Source organism: Vipera ursinii, assembly GCF_947247035.1.
Source record: "Vipera ursinii genome assembly, chromosome: 2".
Lineage (NCBI taxonomy): Eukaryota > Metazoa > Chordata > Lepidosauria > Squamata > Viperidae > Vipera > Vipera ursinii.
Window position 1 is genome coordinate 170,838,420 of NC_139513.1, and position 16,605 is coordinate 170,855,024.

The following is a 16,605-nucleotide window of genomic DNA, read 5'->3' on the forward strand; positions in this document are numbered from 1 at the left end:
GGCTCAGTGGGTTAGGACGCTGAGCTTGTCGATCCGAAGGTCGGCAGTTTGGCGGGTCGAATCCCGAGTGCCGCGTAACAGAGTGAGCACCTGTTACTCGTCCCAGCTTCTGCCAACCTAGCAGTTCGAAAGCACGTCAAAATGCAAGTAGAAAAATAGGGACCACTACGGTGGGAAGGTAACAGCGTTCCGTGCGCCTTTGGCGTCCAGTCATGCCGGCCACATGACCACGGAGACGTCCTCGGACAAGCGCTGGCTCTTCGGCTTTGAAACGGAGATGACCACCAGCCCCTGGAGTCGGAAACGACTAGCACGCATGTGCGGGGGAACCTTTACCTTTACCTAGCGTCGGAATAAGCCTTAGCAGCGGAGTGGGGGAAACGGCTTCGTACTAGGCCTGGAGGGAGGGAGACAAGCGAGCCTTTCAGTGCTCTCCGCTAAGCTTTGCTACCCGGGGGAGCTGGGCGGAGCCGCCGCCGCGGCCGCCGACAGAGGAGGAGGAGGAGGAGGAGCTGCTTGATGCCGCCGCCGCTGCCACTTCTTAGCAAGCCGGGAAACCTCGTTCTTGGCTGGAACTGGGCGAAGCTTTGCTGGCCCCTGGGAGATCCGCAACCGGATGCTGGAGGAAGCTGGAGGGAATCATGAGGCGACCGGGGTGTTTGGGAGACGAGTACGTGGGGCTGCGGGGAGGCTCCAGGCCAGGGGCGGAGCGGGGGGAAAAAGAAGAAGAAGAAGGGAGGCCCTGCGCGAAGGCCTGGTTGAGCTCGGCTCGGGGCTGCGGGCGGGCTCCGTGGACGGTGGCGGAGCCGGGGGCTTGCTTCTCCGCTTAGCTGGCTGGCTTCGAGAGAACGGCCAGGAGCCTCTCTCTCTCTCTCTCTCTCTCTCTCTCTCTCTCTCTCTCTCTCTCTCTCTCTCTCTCTCTCTCTCTTCCTCCCTCCCTCTCTCTCTCTCTCCCTCCCTCTCTCTCTCTCTCTCTCTCCCTCCCTCTCTCTCCCTCTCTCTCCCTCTCTCTCCCTCCCTCTCTCTCTCTCTCCCTCCCTCTCTCTCCCTCTCTCTTTCTCTCTCCCTCCCTCCCTCTCTCTCTCTCTCCCTCCCTCTCTCTCCCTCTCTCTCTCTCTCCCTCCCTCCCTCCCTCCTTCTCTCTCTCCCTCCCTCCCTCTCTCTCTCTCCCTCCCTCCCTCTCTCCCTCCCTCCTTCTCTCTCTCTCTCTCTCTCTCTCTCTCTCTCTCTCTCTCTCTCTCTCTCTCTCTCTCTCTCTCTCTCTCTCCGCTCCATCTCATCTGTGACGACGCGCTCGTGCCCTTTGCTTGGCAACAATATGGAAGCGGTTTGCCCGTTCGGTTCCCCGCGATGTTTGTCCGACCTGTTCCCAGTCCGGTGCTCATCCCTGGTTTTCCCGGTGTTTTTCTACCCAAGTAGAAACCACCGGGTTCTGACCGTGCTTAGGTTGATCGTTTTATTTAATTCGGTTTAGGGTGGGGTGGGGTGGTGAGGGTGAGGGTGATCGGGAGCAATGAGGCCATTTGCTCTGGCTATATTTGCACAGAACTTAATCCCGCAATTGTTCTCTACTGGACATATCCGGTGTAGTTCCTAGGTGTTAATAGGCAGAAAGAGGCCTGCATAGGGGAGGACTTAGTTGCCTTCCTGTTTAAGAGAAAGGGAGGAGGAAAAGAAAAAGAAAGAAAGGGGGTGGGGGTTGAAAGCAACAGTCTTAAGAACTAGAGGTAGAAGAGGGGTCCTCCTGGCCATAAAAGTCCATATTCGTACCCAGTGCTTTTTTTGTAAAAGAAAAAGGTGCCGGAACTCACACATGTCATACAACCCGCCTTGCCTACCCTACAAGGTTCCATCCAAAAAAGGTGCTGGAACTCCGTTCTGAGCGTTCTATGAGAAAAAAAGCCCTGTTCGTACCTATGAAGGTGAGTATACATAAATGAGACTTTCTCTCCCAAGGGAATCGACCCAGACACTTGTTTTCGAAGTGGGTTAAATTAGTAGCTCTAATGTTGCTCAAATATCTAAAAGGGGGAGTGAATTTGGTCAGGAGAGTGAATACAGTTAAAGAAAGGGTTGGGGCAGAAAAAAAATTTTCTTGCTTTGATCCTGGAAAATCCAAAGGGCAAAACGAGTGCTGCAGAGTTCAGTGTGGTTCAAGTCAAACTTGATGCAGAGGGTAAAGTTTAGAAATATTCGCCAGCCCCTGCAATCCACACCATTTTGTGGAGATCCTGGTTAAAATCTTGAGCCTTGCAGTTCTGTGTAGATTTTAGCAACCTCCTGGAAATTGACCCTTACTTTTAACCAGGGCTTTTTTTTGTCATAGAACGCTCCATTCTGAGTTCCGGCACCTTTTTTTGGATGGAACCTTGTAGGGTAGGCAAGGCGGGTTGTATGACGTGTCAGTTCCGGCACCTTTTTCTTTTACAAAAAAAGCACTGCTTTTAACAATTAAAAACAGTTTTTGCCTGCAGACAGGGAAAAAGAAAAAGGGGAAATTCTGCCTTGCCCCGCTCAGGATTTTTTTTTTTTTACATAGAGTTCTGTTTCCACAGCTAGCTACTAAGTTTCATGTCACCAGATTAGACTACAGTTTTGCATAAACCTTTGAAAAGTATCCAGCAGTTACAGTACGCACTATATTTAATGAAAAGTATAGCTACAGACATCCTGTGGCAAGAAAATTCAACGGTCCTCTGCTGTATTGCCTTAAGAGAACTGTTTCAACTGTCCATAAGATGGCAAAGCCGTTTAACTTGCAGGTTTGGTGAGAGACTTTTTAAAAAAAAAAAAGTATTCAAGATGAATTTAATTATAGTTCAGTTTTTAATGGCTTGGTGTTACGTGAAGTGACTGGCAACCTAACCATGAAAATCATATAAGATGGTTTAATTTCTGTTATCTGTATGTTATGAAGATTATGTTTTCATATGTGTGCTTATTAGTGTAGAACTCCTGAACATTTGTCCTGAGTATTTGGGGTCATGCAGGAGTTTTGTCTTCTTTGGGTTGACTCTGACTGCCATTTCTGATCTCTGTAGTTTGAAGGGTACATGTGACTAACCTACCTCAGACTCCCTCACCCATTCTGCTACCTCAGGAGCCTAATAGCATTGGATTTCCACTGGTTCTGGACACCCTCAAGGGGCCATGAGACTGGCAGGTGAGCTGTGGCTGGGAGAAAAAAGCAAGAGCAAATGACAGCCCTTCGGACAGGAAAATCATGGTCTTTAGCCACTGACATTCAGTATGGCCCTTTAGAGCATTTAACCTTCTGGGATATCTTGGGGAAAATATGGTAGCCACTACTGGATGACTGTAGTGTAGCAGTTGGATTCAACCTTCCTTCAGGGTTTCTTTTTGGCTTTGCTTTGACCCGACTTCATTTTTCTTAATTGTTCCAGGTCCTCTTCGTGTTGTCGTGATTGTCTTGACGGCAGGGCTAACCTGGATCCTTGTCAGTATCTTGCTGGGGACCCAAAGCAGTTTCTCCCGCCTGCAGCAGTTCCTCCTCAACAGTAAGAACAAGGACACTAAGAAAGGGGAAGGATGGAGGAATAGACTAATAACTTTACTGTCACTTTGAATGTAACACTAATTGGCACACATTAAAGTGAAGCTTCATTCCATGCAGCTCTCAAAGGTCACCACCTCCAATATACACTACATAAATATGACAAAAATAAATAAATGCAGAATTATGCATATACCCATGTATATTATATGACAAAGAGAGTCAACATAGTCTAGTTCGGATTATGTATACAGTACGTGTGCATGGCGAGCAAAACGAATCTTGCGAGTTTATCAGATGGATGGCATAGGAAACAAAGCTATTACAGAATTGGGTAGTCCTGCTAGAAATACGTCGAAACCTCCTCCCAGAGGAGAGCAACAGAAACAGACCGTAAAGTGGGCATGTGGGGTCTCTAATAATGCTTTGAGTTCTAAGCACATAGCGCTTGTAAGCAGCATCCTGAATGCCAGGAAGCGAGCAAGCAAGTGTTCCCTCGCAACAATTACCATCTTTCCTGTGCATGCTGACTGTGCTTTGCTATTAACTAGAGATATGCAGTGCTTCAAATCCAAAGCAGAAAAGGTGGGCTCGCATATTTCAGCAGTTGAAAAACTTCAAAAAGCTGCTTTTTCTCCTGAGGGGGGGGGGTGTCATTCACAGACTGCAATGGTACAATCTCAGGAAAACGCACATTTCAGGTAAGGCATGGTTGAAAGGCTGAAGTAAGATGCCTTGCAGTAGAGAGAGGCATGTTTTTTTACACCTCATTGTTTCCAGCTTTGGACCTGAAGTACTGCATTTCCTTACTCTTGGCCTTCAGTACGTTCAGCAGAATGTTCAGTAGGGCATCAAAATACCTAGAAGGATAAGAGAACTTTTAGATATGCCTTTTCTGATCTAAGTGCCCTCCAGATGTGTGGACTTCAGCTTCCAGAATTTCCAGACAGCATGATCCTTGCTGAAAAATTTGAGAATTGACATCCACATATATAGAAGTTGCCTAAAGTTGGGAAATATCTCTGCATGGCCATTAGATATGAAAGCTAAATGAAATCTTTGTTTTTATGAAAGTATACCTCCCAAATACTAGGGACAGAGAGCAAAGAAGGCTGGTCACCTTCATTGGATTGCCAAGTCACTGAAGAAATCCACATGCTGTCATGAGGATTGTGTGATTAATTGTAGACAAAGTTCATTAGCAGTGTGGGGCTCTTTTTATGTTATACAATGTCCTGGACTGGCCTTGTACCTGCAAGTAAATGAAACTAAAGCTGTGTTTAGGTGTAGCTATAGTCTATGTGCCAGTTATACCTGAAATTAGAACAACAATTTGGATTAAAGCAGAGAGAATTCAAAGACCCCCAGCAGAGAGCTTTCATAATTTACTGAACACAATTTATTACACTTTACCCTAAAACCTTTTAACTTTCCTTTGGTGACTAATCCCAAGAAGTCTAATTACTTCTGAGTACTCATTTCCACTTTTTCTTCCCCTGGTCTATGTGATGCATGCATTTATTTTGCTGAAGGGCTTATTGCATTTATTCTTGCAAGAATTTCATAAAACGGGTTCAATACAAAAATGAGACAGTGTAAAGTTGTTGAGTAAGACTGAATAATGATTCAGAATGTGGAACCCTGGGAGTGTTTTAACAAACCTAATGACACCTGATGCTTTTAAGCCATCATTTCAGGTCAGTCAGAAGAGGCGAGTCTTCCTTAGCTTGTTGTTTTGAATATCCTTTTCAAGCTTAATTAGAAACAAGTCTTTTAAAAGTAATCCTTTGGCACAGTCCATGCTGAATTATTGAAGGAAACTTTTATACTGGGTCCTGGGTGCCTCTGTATCTTTGAGGACATGAGGCAGGACGTTAATTACAGTTTTCAAACATCTTGAATTGCATCTGACCAAACCTTTCAGCTACGTTGAGTATCTTGCTGATGCTGCTGTTTCTTTGCTTCCTTGCAGGTCCAGAGAGCACTCCTGTTACAGGTAGAGGATTGGCTACATTTCTGCACAGTTCCTACCAGCCTCCCCCAACCTGGTGCTGTCTCCCTTTGTTCCTACTTAGTTGGAGTAACAATTTACAAGCAATACATGTGTAGAACAGCCTTCTCTAACCAGATGGCCCTTCTGATATATTGGATATTGACTTCTATCATCCCTAGCTATCTTATCTTATGTTATATGTATGGGAGTCTTCATACATGTAACATATATATATATATATATATATATATATATATATATATATATATATATATATATATATATATATATATATATATATACATACATACATACATACATACATACATACACACACACACACACACACACACACACACACACACACAGAGTGCTTTTTTGTAAAAGAAAAAGGTGCCGGAACTCACACATGTCATACAACCCACCTTGCCTACCCTACAAGGTTCCATCCAAAAAAGGTGCCGGAACTCCGTTCTGAGCATTCTATGAGAAAAAAAGCCCTGTATACACACACACACACACACACACAAGGAGCCAGGGTTAGGATATGAGGAATTCATATATTTGCAACCTGGGCTTGCTAAGACTTCCTGGACAATTAAAAAACATTATAGCTTTCAAACAGATCTGCAGCTGACTAAACCAAAAATGTTCTTTTTAGCGCAGCTGAAATAAGTGCCAAGACAGTCCATTGCAATTATCTTTGACTTAGGACCACATAGATCCTAGAATTGCGGATGTTAAGCAAGATGCCCGTGTGATCACTTCGCTCAATGATCACAATCCTGGCTCTCCTGTTAAGTGACCACATGGGTCGTTAAGTGAGCAGAGCAAAAGAGCTCCCCTCTGTTTGCAAAAGAGAAATCTAGTGGCTTGGTTGGGGAAAAAAACAACAACCCTCCAGTCTGTGGCAGGAGCTCCCCTTCCCCCAGTGCACGAAGGAGAGGGGAATCCTTCAGCAAGTGGCAGCAGTTGCGATATTCTTTGCCGGCTTCTCCACTGACTCCTTGGGGAAGCCGGCAGAGAAGATTGCAAATGGGGAATCATGTGATTGTGGCGTGCTTGGTAACCAGTTGTTAAGTCTGAATATGTTTCCAAGTATGCCAAAGGCAATCGTGACCGTGGGGTGGTGAAGTAGCGGTCATAACTTCCAAGAACGAGCCATAAGTAGCTTCCATCATAACTTTCAACAGTCATTAAACAAACAATTGTAAGTCAAGGATTATCAGTAGTGTTTTGTCTATGCTGCTTGCCCAGGCTAAGAGAAATAACAAAAACGATTAACAATTGTTCACAGTTAACAGAAAATAAAGGAAATGAAAGCGTTCTGGGAGTCAACAAGTCCTTTTGCTCAGACACCTTCACTAGCTGAGAGGTATATGAATTGATCCGTAGAAGGAAGAATAAATCAGTGAAAATGCAGACAGAGGTTTTATAGTGCAGGACTGGGCGCAGGGGAAGCTTGCATTGTCAACTTTAAATGCTTTTTTGGGGAAACCAGACTGGCATTAATCCTTATCGGCTATCTGGTAACGAATTTCAGTTTCTTTGCTGCAGTGTAACTGCAGAATCCGTAATCTGATTACAGGTACCAGATATAGGATAGGGGGAAATGACACATTTCCCCCTAACTCGGTGAGAAGTGAATTTTCTATAGCCAGAGTGTGAGATAAAGAGATTACATACAAAGCCTGTTTCTATTTGCTAAACATAGATGTGATTGTCCAGTTCCCAGAATTCTCATTTAATATGCCCCCTCCTCCCCCCCCAAAAAAGTGCTAAGGAATTCAGAGAGGGAAGGCAGGTAGAGGAAGGCTGGTGTAAGACATTGCAAGGACTGATAGGAAGCCAAGATCCTGTGCCATTTATCTGTCTCGTCTGTCCTGGCTTTGTGTCTCTCTTACTATCCCTGGAATCCTGACTCTTTATCCATCATTGTCAGATTTGGACAAGATCAGAGTGGTCTCGGCAAAGAATTTTGCAGGCAGCCGCAATAGTCATCGCAGTGAGTTCAGAGGAGTTGAAAAGGAATTGGGGATACAGGATAGAATAATGGACTTCCATGTAGTATTTCTAAAAAAGTTGGTGTTCCCTTTTGCCCTTATTTCCCAGAAGGTCCCTTGCTCAGGTAGAAAAAATTTCCTTCCTATTTCTTTAATTCTTGAATACAGTAGGCTTGTGTGTGTTTTCTGATTTGTAAGGTGATTTTGGCTGGGTGGTGAAGTGGACTTCCCTCTCCTGAGTAGGTCCTCAAAATTCTTCCAACAGCCCTGGCACCAGCTTTTAAGCTGGTTTGAAGTCCTTGGGACACTGAAGATTGAGTGTAGTGCCCTGGCCCTTGTGTTAAGTCACCATAGTTAGAATGGGAAGCATTGGTATGATCCTTGGAGTAAGGGTAATAGAGAAAATGGTTAGCCCATACTAATCTGGAAGTATTTTGCACTGAAATCAAGAAGGCATGTGCAAGATAGTTTCCACTTCAGTGTACTGACCAGGGACTTGAAGATCTCACCTTTGCTCTCTTTTCAGAACCAAGGCCAAAGAAATACAAATGTGGCCTCCCCCAGGCCTGCCCAGAGCATTCGTTTGCCTTCCGGATTACAAGCGGTGCAGCCAATGTCATTGGGCCCAAGATCTGCCTTGAAGATAAAATGTGAGCCAGGCAAAGTCTTGACAGTTGGATATACTTGTGCAAATCCATGGGACTGACTGTACTAGACCCCCAGGATAGCTTTTTTTGAAGTCTCTGATCCGGCCTTTTATTTCTTTCAGGCTAATGAGCAGCATGAAGGATAATGTAGGCAGAGGTCTGAACGTTGCCCTGGTGAATGGTGAGATAGACTTTACGTACCTTAAAGCTGTATGATTTTATAAAGGGGCTCCAGTCTTGGGGGCTCTGCAGCACTGCTTCAAAAGATGCTCAGCTTTATTCTCCAATATATCTAGTGTTCGATTCATAATCCATAATATCAGGCACCATGATTTGATTCCTAACAATTTATCTGTTTGGCTAAGGCCTTCATTCAAGTGCATAATGTCATAGTGGGTGGGATGTTGGAATAAGGAGGAAGGGGAGAGATACAAAACTTAAATTCTAAAAAGCAGAACAAACAAAATGGCACAGTTAAAAATACCTTAAAATGGAAATGAAGTGCACTAATAGATTTCAACCATATGATAAAAGGATGATAGGGACGATGTGCCAATTGCTCACCCAACAGAGGCTGGAAAGTAGTGTACATGTGGCCATTAACCCTGCTCTGCTTTGCTTTCAGGTGTGAATGGAGACTTGATTGATGCTAAGTCTTTTGACATGTGGGCAGGAGGTGAGTGTGTGGTAACAGAAAGGATTTGCTATTGATAGATAGAAAATAAGAGTGGTCTGGAGAAAAGCTGAGGCAGTTCTCTGGAAAAAAGGAAAGAATGCTGTAGATGTGTAAGAAAAGCTGAGCAAGACTTTCCTATCTCAAGTTAACTCTTCTCATCTCCTCCAGATGTGAACGAGCTGCTAAAATTCATCCGGTCATTGCACGAAGGGACATTAGTATTTGTTGCCTCTTATGACGATCCTGCCACAAAGTGAGTGTTGAATGATGTTTAGTCCCAAAATACATTGATTCATGTGATGAAATTTCATACAGGTAGTCCTCAACTTACAACAGTTCATTTAGTGACAGTTCAAAGTTTTTTTTGTTTTTTTTATTTTTATTTTAATTCCATTTATATCCCGCCCTTCTCCGAAGACTCAGGGCGGCTTACAAGCTTAGCAGTAGCCTTCATTCTATGTAGATGCCTGCTTATTAGGGCTTTCACACACACACCCCCAAGCGGCATTATTACAAAGTCAGCTTAATTGCCCCCAACAATCTGGGTCCTCATTTTACCTACCTCGGAAGGATGGAAGGCTGAGTCAACCTTGAGCCTGGTGGGACTCGAACCTGCACTAATTGCAGGCAGCTGGTGTTACTTAAGTTACAACGGCAATGAAAACAAGTGACTTATGACAGTTTTTCACTGTTACAATCTTTGGTCACATGATCAAAATTCAGATGCTTGGCAACTGGTTCATATTTATATGACCGTGGCTGTGTCCCAAGGTCATGTGATCACCTTTTGCGATCTTCAGACAACCAAAGACAATGGGGAAGCCAGATTCACTTTAACAACTTGGTTACTAACTTATCAACTGCAGTGATTCATTTAACAACTGAGGCCAGAAAAGTTGTAAAATGGGGCAAAACTCAACAAATGTCTCACTTAACAACAGAAATTTTGGGCTCAGTTGTAATCGTAAGTCGAGGACTATCTGCATTGACATAAAGCATTAAGAAACATTCTTATGTACACTATAGCAGCCTCCACTCAGGATTCTGAGCAACCAATACTTGGACATTATGTAATGTGAAAGTAACACGTATCCAGTGTGGCTAGTAGCGATTAAGAGCCTAAACATCCGTTAAAGCCTTTTAAGTTGGCTTTAACCACATCCATCACATGCAATTTGAATAATATTAACAATAAGGATTTCCTTTCGCTCGTTTACATAATTTGAGCCCTTTGGTCAACATACCAACTGGCTCTTATAGACAGGCATTCAGAAGTCATGTGAAATTAACAGTTTTACAAGTTCATATGCCAGCCTTTAATATAAAAGTCCACCTGGCAGGTCATGCATTAAACATATTACACAGCATATGCATACGCCACCCAGTACCTGTGAAGAAGATGGGCGGTTAAGATAAATAGTAAAATCATGAGAGCAAAGTTCCATTGATTGGGAATGGTTCTTTTATGTACACCGATTGGTGTTTGATGAAAATGCTATTATCAAATGGTGGACAGATAACGTTTGAATCAATTCAGGAAGGAAGATACAAGGCTCAAAAATGCTGGGCTTTGCTATCATTTGCAGAAGAGGCACAGCTTTCGTCAGTTCAGGGCTGCAGAAGGTGCTCAGTAAGGTTACGGGTTCTGTCCAAAAGTGGGCAAAGCTAAAGTGGGCCTGAATTTGGAGGGTTGTGTGGTTTTAAGGAAAGTGGCGCAGCAGTTTAGGACGTCCACTTTTCCCCTTAAAATCTCCCCCAGGCTCCCCTAGGCCAGGGGTAGGCAACCTCGGCTCTTTTATGACTCATGGACTTCAACTCCCAGAATTCTTGAGTCAGCTGACTCAGGAATTCTGGGAGTTGAATTCCATGAGTCATAAAAGAGCCGAGGTTGCCTACCCCTGCCCTAGGCCATGAAAGGGGGGCTGATGCAGCCCAAGGGCCCGATGTCTAAAACCCCAATTTAGGAGCAAATGTTGGGTTGCCAGATGTGACCAAGAGCAGTATTGCACTTTTAAGAGCTGCCCAGACGACGAAATTGGGCGGGAGCAGCTTCTCCCTTTGTTGCAGCACATAAGTGGAAAAGAAATTCTGATTGTAGTAATTCTTCACCTGGAGGTAGCCTTGGCAGCCTTTTGGCATCACATGGATCTTTGTCTAGAAGAGGAGAGGCAGCTGTTTCTCCACCTTCCCAAAGTTGTGCTACTGCCTTTTCTGAAATCGACAGTCTAGAAGGGCTATTTCTCATTAGGGCTTCTGGGTGTTCTCCCTGCTTGGAAGAACCGAATTTGGTATACATGTAGGTACATGGATCATTTCAAATGTTAGACCATGAAGTGCTGAACTGGTCTTTTGTCAACTACAGATTTGCCTGGGTTTCTACAGATCTCCTAAGGAGACCTACTTCCTTAGAAGTAAATCTCTTCTGAGTTCGAGATTGGGGTTCTCTGCATTAGCAGATCCTCACAAACCATATAAAAATATCACGGGGAACAACATGAAGGAACTCTATTGCTTCTCTAAAGAGAAACACGTGCTTTTGTCACTCACCCAAATAAAAACGCTGAGAATATTTCCGGATTGTTATAGATACAGACATAGATGCTGGGGAAACTATTCCAAATCTTTTTTTTTTTTTTAAGCCATTGCCTTTGATTTAAATAAGAAGGTTAGTGGGAGTGAATAGAAGGTGAAAAGGAAGTTGCTTAAATCAAGCCAAAGGAGAAGAGGAAATGTACAAATGGAGTAAGAGAAGTGAACCATATAGGGGGTTTTTTTTTGTTTGTTTTTTTGCTCAATCTCCTTCTCTGCTTCACTCCAGAATGAATGAGGAGGCCCGTAAAATCTTCACAGAACTGGGCAGCAAATTCGTTCGGGAACTGGCCTTTCGAGACAGCTGGGTCTTTGTCGGAGCCAAAGGAGTGCAAGACAAGAGTCCCTTTGAGCAGGTATTTGGTTCAGGACCTTGGAAGGGTCCCCAGAGTCAATTGACATAATTGTTGTGATTCAGGGTCAGCCTGTGGGTTCGGCAGTTGGGTCGGACGACTCAGAGGAGGAGGAGGGGGGTGTTGAAGACCTTGCTGAGGGGGTTGAAGATCTTGCTGATGATAGCCCTCAGCCAGGCCCCTCCCACTTGGTCACCACGGAGACCCAGCTGTGTGAGCCTGACAGCGTGGATGAAGATGACCCACAGCTGGCCCTGTTCAAGGACGCCCGATGCAGGAGGCAGTCAATTAGGAGTAAACAGAGGAAGGCAATGGGGCTCCTCGGAAGGAGGCAGAGAGAAGCCACGCCCTGAACTCTATATAAGGGGAATGTGTGGGAGGGCTGGTTTGCTGAAGGCAACCGCTTGGATAGTTCCTGTTTCTTAAAGCTCCTGTTTCTTGGTTTCTCTTGTTCCGTTTGTTTTTGTAGTAATAAATTTGGCAGGCGTAATTCCAGCCTCTTGCCTTCTTGTAAAAGGGGTTGTCCCTGCCTTTTCTGCAGGGCCGGTAGCAGTTTGGTACAGAACAATAATCTCTGTCAAAGAGGTCAGGCCCCATGCAAAGACCTCACGTTTGCTCTTTTTTTCTTTTTTTTTTGGGGGGGGCAGCATGTGAAAAACAGCAGAAGCTCCAACAAGTATGAAGGCTGGCCCGAAGCCCTGGAGATGGAGGGTTGCATTCCGCAGCGAACCACCGAGGTCCTGTGAGGGTCCGTTTCTTCAAAACGTCAAGTGAATTTTCTCACGGGGATGGGAGAAAAAGTCTCCAGTCTTCCACCTCTTGTTGTCTACCCTTATTGTGGCAGCTACCTTTGTTCCTTCTCCAGAGCGGCCTGTTTGGCAGTGCCTTAATAAGGCCGACCAGTTGCCCTTCTCAGAAAAGCTTTCTTGCCATGGACTTTGGGGAAGAGAGACGGCGTAAACTCCTTATTGCCGGATGAGTTCTCCCTTCCCTTCTCTAGTGCCTTACATTTTTCCCAGGTGAAGGGGTCTAATCCTCCTTGCCCTCTTCCCTGCTCTAAATTTGCAGAGCCCATTGCTTTGCTCTACTGAGAACCAGCCTGGGGGTCTTACGTGTGGGTAATTTAAAGCAGGAGGGAGAACTCTTGGGCAGGGGGAGGAGGGAGGAGATACCATGAAACGTGGGAAGGTCCCCTCGTTCCATTATCTCCACGACACGCTTCTGTCGGGCCTTCTTTACGCATTTGCACCTTTCTTTGATCCGTGCACATCTCAAGTCACACGTGCGTTCTTTGTATGTGTAGAATCCCTGCACTGCTCAGCCGAAAAGCATGGAGGCCAAAGGAGGAGTCCTGTGTTCATGAGGTTCTGCCAGAGGAACCACTCTGAATCAGAGTTTACCTATTTTAACACCACTGCTGTTCCAAATGCACCCCCTTAGTTTGCTAAACTTGAGAAATGCCCAGTTACTGCTTCCTGTAGTGTAATGTTGGTGCTTCGGTTTGTGAGGGGACGGGGTAAGGACTGTCTTTCATTCATCCTTCTGCCCATCTTCATTTTTTTTTTTAGAGAGTGTAGTGGAGGGAATCCAAGCTCAAAGTTTCCATTTGCCCAATCCTTGTTGCTGAACAGCTTCTTCAATAAATACTGTGTAATAACAACCGAGGCTTGTTGTTTGAAATGGTTGCTGACCCGCCCCTCCTCCCCAAAACACCTGGTTCATCCCATGGGATCTATAATTAAAGATAATGTGATTATGCACTTGTTGAATTTTCTATTGCAGCTTTATTGGCTACTACTGCCAACATTTTGGCTGGTAGACTTTGTCCATTGCCAGTTGACCTGTCCATGCACCAATTCATGCACTGGCAGTTTTCTACGATATAGTTTGCATGTGAGCTTTGATGCTCCATTCTTAGATGTCTCACTTCTGCCTCTCTTTTACCTCCTTTCCTTACAATATGAGCATCGAGACAGCCAAATTACAACACTTGGAAGGCAAGAGAGAGGACAACTGCTATGTTATATTAGCCGAAAGCTACAAAAGCATCGGCGTTTTATTTTGCTTTTTCCTTCACCGATCTCTTCTTCCACCCTGATGTGTCCGATTGATTTGATTTACACGGCCAGCCATCTACAGAAGTGACTTCAGATGGCTTACAAATGGTTAGAGGGTAAGAAAAAAAAAGAATAAAAAAACCAAAGTAACAGCAACGCAACGTTGAAAGCAGAATAAACAAACCAACCACAGGGTCTTACATTCAATTCTTTGAATCGGGATCATGCAATACTGTGGCTCGGTGCACGGGGGAGAAACATGGCTTTCAGCATTTTACAGGCTCTCTTGCAGTGCCTGCCCCAGTAAGTCTGGGGCCATGAGAGGGAATCTTGTACCATAGGGCAGACGCTGCAAGAGAGAAGGCACACTGGTCTTCTAGATTGCACAAGGTCCATGTCCCAGGTAAAAAAAAGAAGAAGCATGCTACTGGATGTCATGGAATGAGTGAAGATAAGCAGTGCCACAAATAACCTGGCCACGTGCTGTGAAGGGATGTATAATTAAAGAACTACACAACTGGCATATTTTGAATTACTCTCAAAAGCCTACAGGGAACCAGTGCACCTTGCAACATAGTAGTGTTATCTGGGCACACCATAGTGAACCCACAAGTACTCTTGCCAACTGCCTGCTTTTCCAGCAAGCGTTAAGAACCCAACAGGATCCTCAAATTGTGCACCAGTGTTGTCTTTGGGAGAACAATCCCATCCTGCACCAATAATGGAGAGCCCCCCCCCCCGAATTGGGGAATTCCCCAATTCCCCAAACCCATAGCTGAGCCAATTTGGTAGTTCAAGGCATCAGAACAACAAACTCAGACTGAATTCTAGTCCTACATTAGGCACGAAGCTAGCTGGGTGGTTTTGGGCCAAGTCTCCCTCTCTTGCCTAGAAGACTGGAGATACTTCTCTGGGTAGTCACGAGGAATCAAGACTGTCTTGAAGGCACTCCCTTCTCAGTCTTGCATTTGTTAAGCTGAAGTCTGTTTTCCTCACAGCCTTTAGATACTTTGGCAACAGCAACTGGTTTGACCTAGGGGGGCTAGGCTAATAGATTTATAACTAGGTGTCATCAGGATATTGATAGCTGATCTGTTGATGAATGGCCTCATCTAGCAGCTTCCTGTAGATATTTAATAGGATCAAAGAAAGTAAAAGCAGAGGTCTCAAACTAGATCTCTTCCCCTCCCCCAACACTGGCTGGAACTGGTTCTGGAAGAAGGAAAAGAACCATTGGAACATCGTACAGCCCATTCCTACTTCAAAGTCAATAAAAGAAGGATTGATTAATGGTATTACAAGTTGCTGGGAAATCAGGATTAAGATAGATGCACTAGCTAGCCCATCACAATCCTGCAAAAGATAATCTACAAGTGTGATCAGGCTACTTCAGCACTGTGTTCCTATCTGAAACCACACTGAAAGTATTCCACATAATCTGATTTGTCCAGGGTCCTCCGGGCAAACCAAAGATCTCCTCGATAGCCTTTCTTAAAAGGAAAAATTGGAGACCAAGCAAAATTTGCAGAGTACCAGGGTTGCTTCTCGAAGAAGAGACAGACTATCCCATCTTTCAGAGCCAGGGGAACCATACCCTCTTATCAAGCATGTGTTTACCAGCTGGATCCAACTACATGTTATTCTCCTATGAAGGCTTTAATCAACAAAGAGTGATAAAGATCTGGTACACTGTTCTGCTAGCACAACTGGGAATTTTGTCTACTTTCTAATCTCTTTCCAGATAAAAAGGCACTAGACTGTACATAGTCAATTTCTGCACAAACAGAATCCCCACGATAAATCAGAGTAATTTTACCTGACAGATGTTTAGTCTTGACACTGCTCCGTAGCTATTCCTCCAATCTCCTCCTTCCCTAGGGGAGACCGGAGTACTCTAAACAAAGTAGCTGACAAGAAAAAAAATGGCCATATTTTGCCACTCTTACTGCCATAAGGTAATCCTAAAGAAAGGCTCAGTCAGATTATTATACCCCTGCTCAATCAGATTATTATGATAGCAGGTCAGTGGGGTTCTTTTCTGCTGCTTCATCTCCTGAAGTTCCCTAAAAAAAACCATAAAACTCTCTGGAATCAATGGGTAACAAGAATTTACGAAGATGTGATTTGATTCAAGGGCACGACCACTCCTTCATTCCGCTTGGTCACCAAAGCCTAAATCAAACTATGCATCGGGAATAACTCCAAGTTCCTCTTAAATCCAACAGGGTCCACCTACCTGGGCTAGGCTGATCAAACAGATTCACCCTCCTTGCAGTAAGGAATGGTTAGAGATCCCCAGGGTAATAATGGCTTGTCAGTGGCAAGGAGCTGATGGCAAGGATCACCACACACACACACACACACACACACACACACACACACACACACAAATAGACAACATGCAAGAGTAATCCAGCTGTAAGGTTTTACACTTAGCCTCACAATTGCCCCAGCATTACTCAGGAATTTAAAAAGAGCCAAAAGAAACACCTGAGCCGAGGTTTCAGCAAACAAACAACTTTTATTTTGATCAAAATAGAGTTGGGTGGCCACATCTCTCTTCGTGGCTGGTAGAGAGATGAAGGCAACAACCAGGAAAGATGTCTTCCACCTTTTATACCTTTCCAGAACAAAGAGATCTGGTCTTGGTACTAGGAAATAAAAGGTACAGAAAAATAATTCCAAGATAATGACTCATACACAGCTCCACCATAACTCCTTTCCCCCCTCTTACCATGCTCTTTTCATGTGAGCAATCCCCTGTACCTAAAGC

The 16,605-nt window shown here is 44.6% G+C and overlaps 1 protein-coding gene across 5 annotated transcripts; it reads left to right on the forward strand.

The window, feature by feature from the left end:
• The first annotated feature begins 386 nt into the window (after positions 1–386).
• On the forward strand, positions 387–13,435 carry FAM3A (FAM3 metabolism regulating signaling molecule A). 5 transcript variants are annotated; one of them, XM_083351423.1, is made up of 12 exons: positions 392–670; positions 1,847–1,922; positions 3,042–3,163; positions 3,405–3,518; positions 5,487–5,510; positions 7,450–7,512; positions 8,037–8,160; positions 8,280–8,338; positions 8,783–8,833; positions 9,002–9,086; positions 11,652–11,778; positions 12,423–13,435. In XM_083351423.1, the coding sequence occupies exons 3-12, from the start codon at positions 3,151–3,153 to the stop codon at positions 12,519–12,521; spliced, it is 759 nt and encodes a 252-aa protein (XP_083207549.1). In that variant the 5' UTR covers positions 392–670; positions 1,847–1,922; positions 3,042–3,150; the 3' UTR covers positions 12,522–13,435. The 5 variants fall into 5 exon arrangements, with proteins under 5 accessions (XP_083207550.1, XP_083207549.1, XP_083207548.1 ...); XM_083351422.1 differs by lacking the exon at positions 1,847–1,922 and having other exon boundaries at positions 393–670; XM_083351424.1 differs by lacking the exons at positions 1,847–1,922; positions 8,783–8,833 and having other exon boundaries at positions 387–670.
• Positions 13,436–16,605: the final 3,170 nt, after the last annotated feature.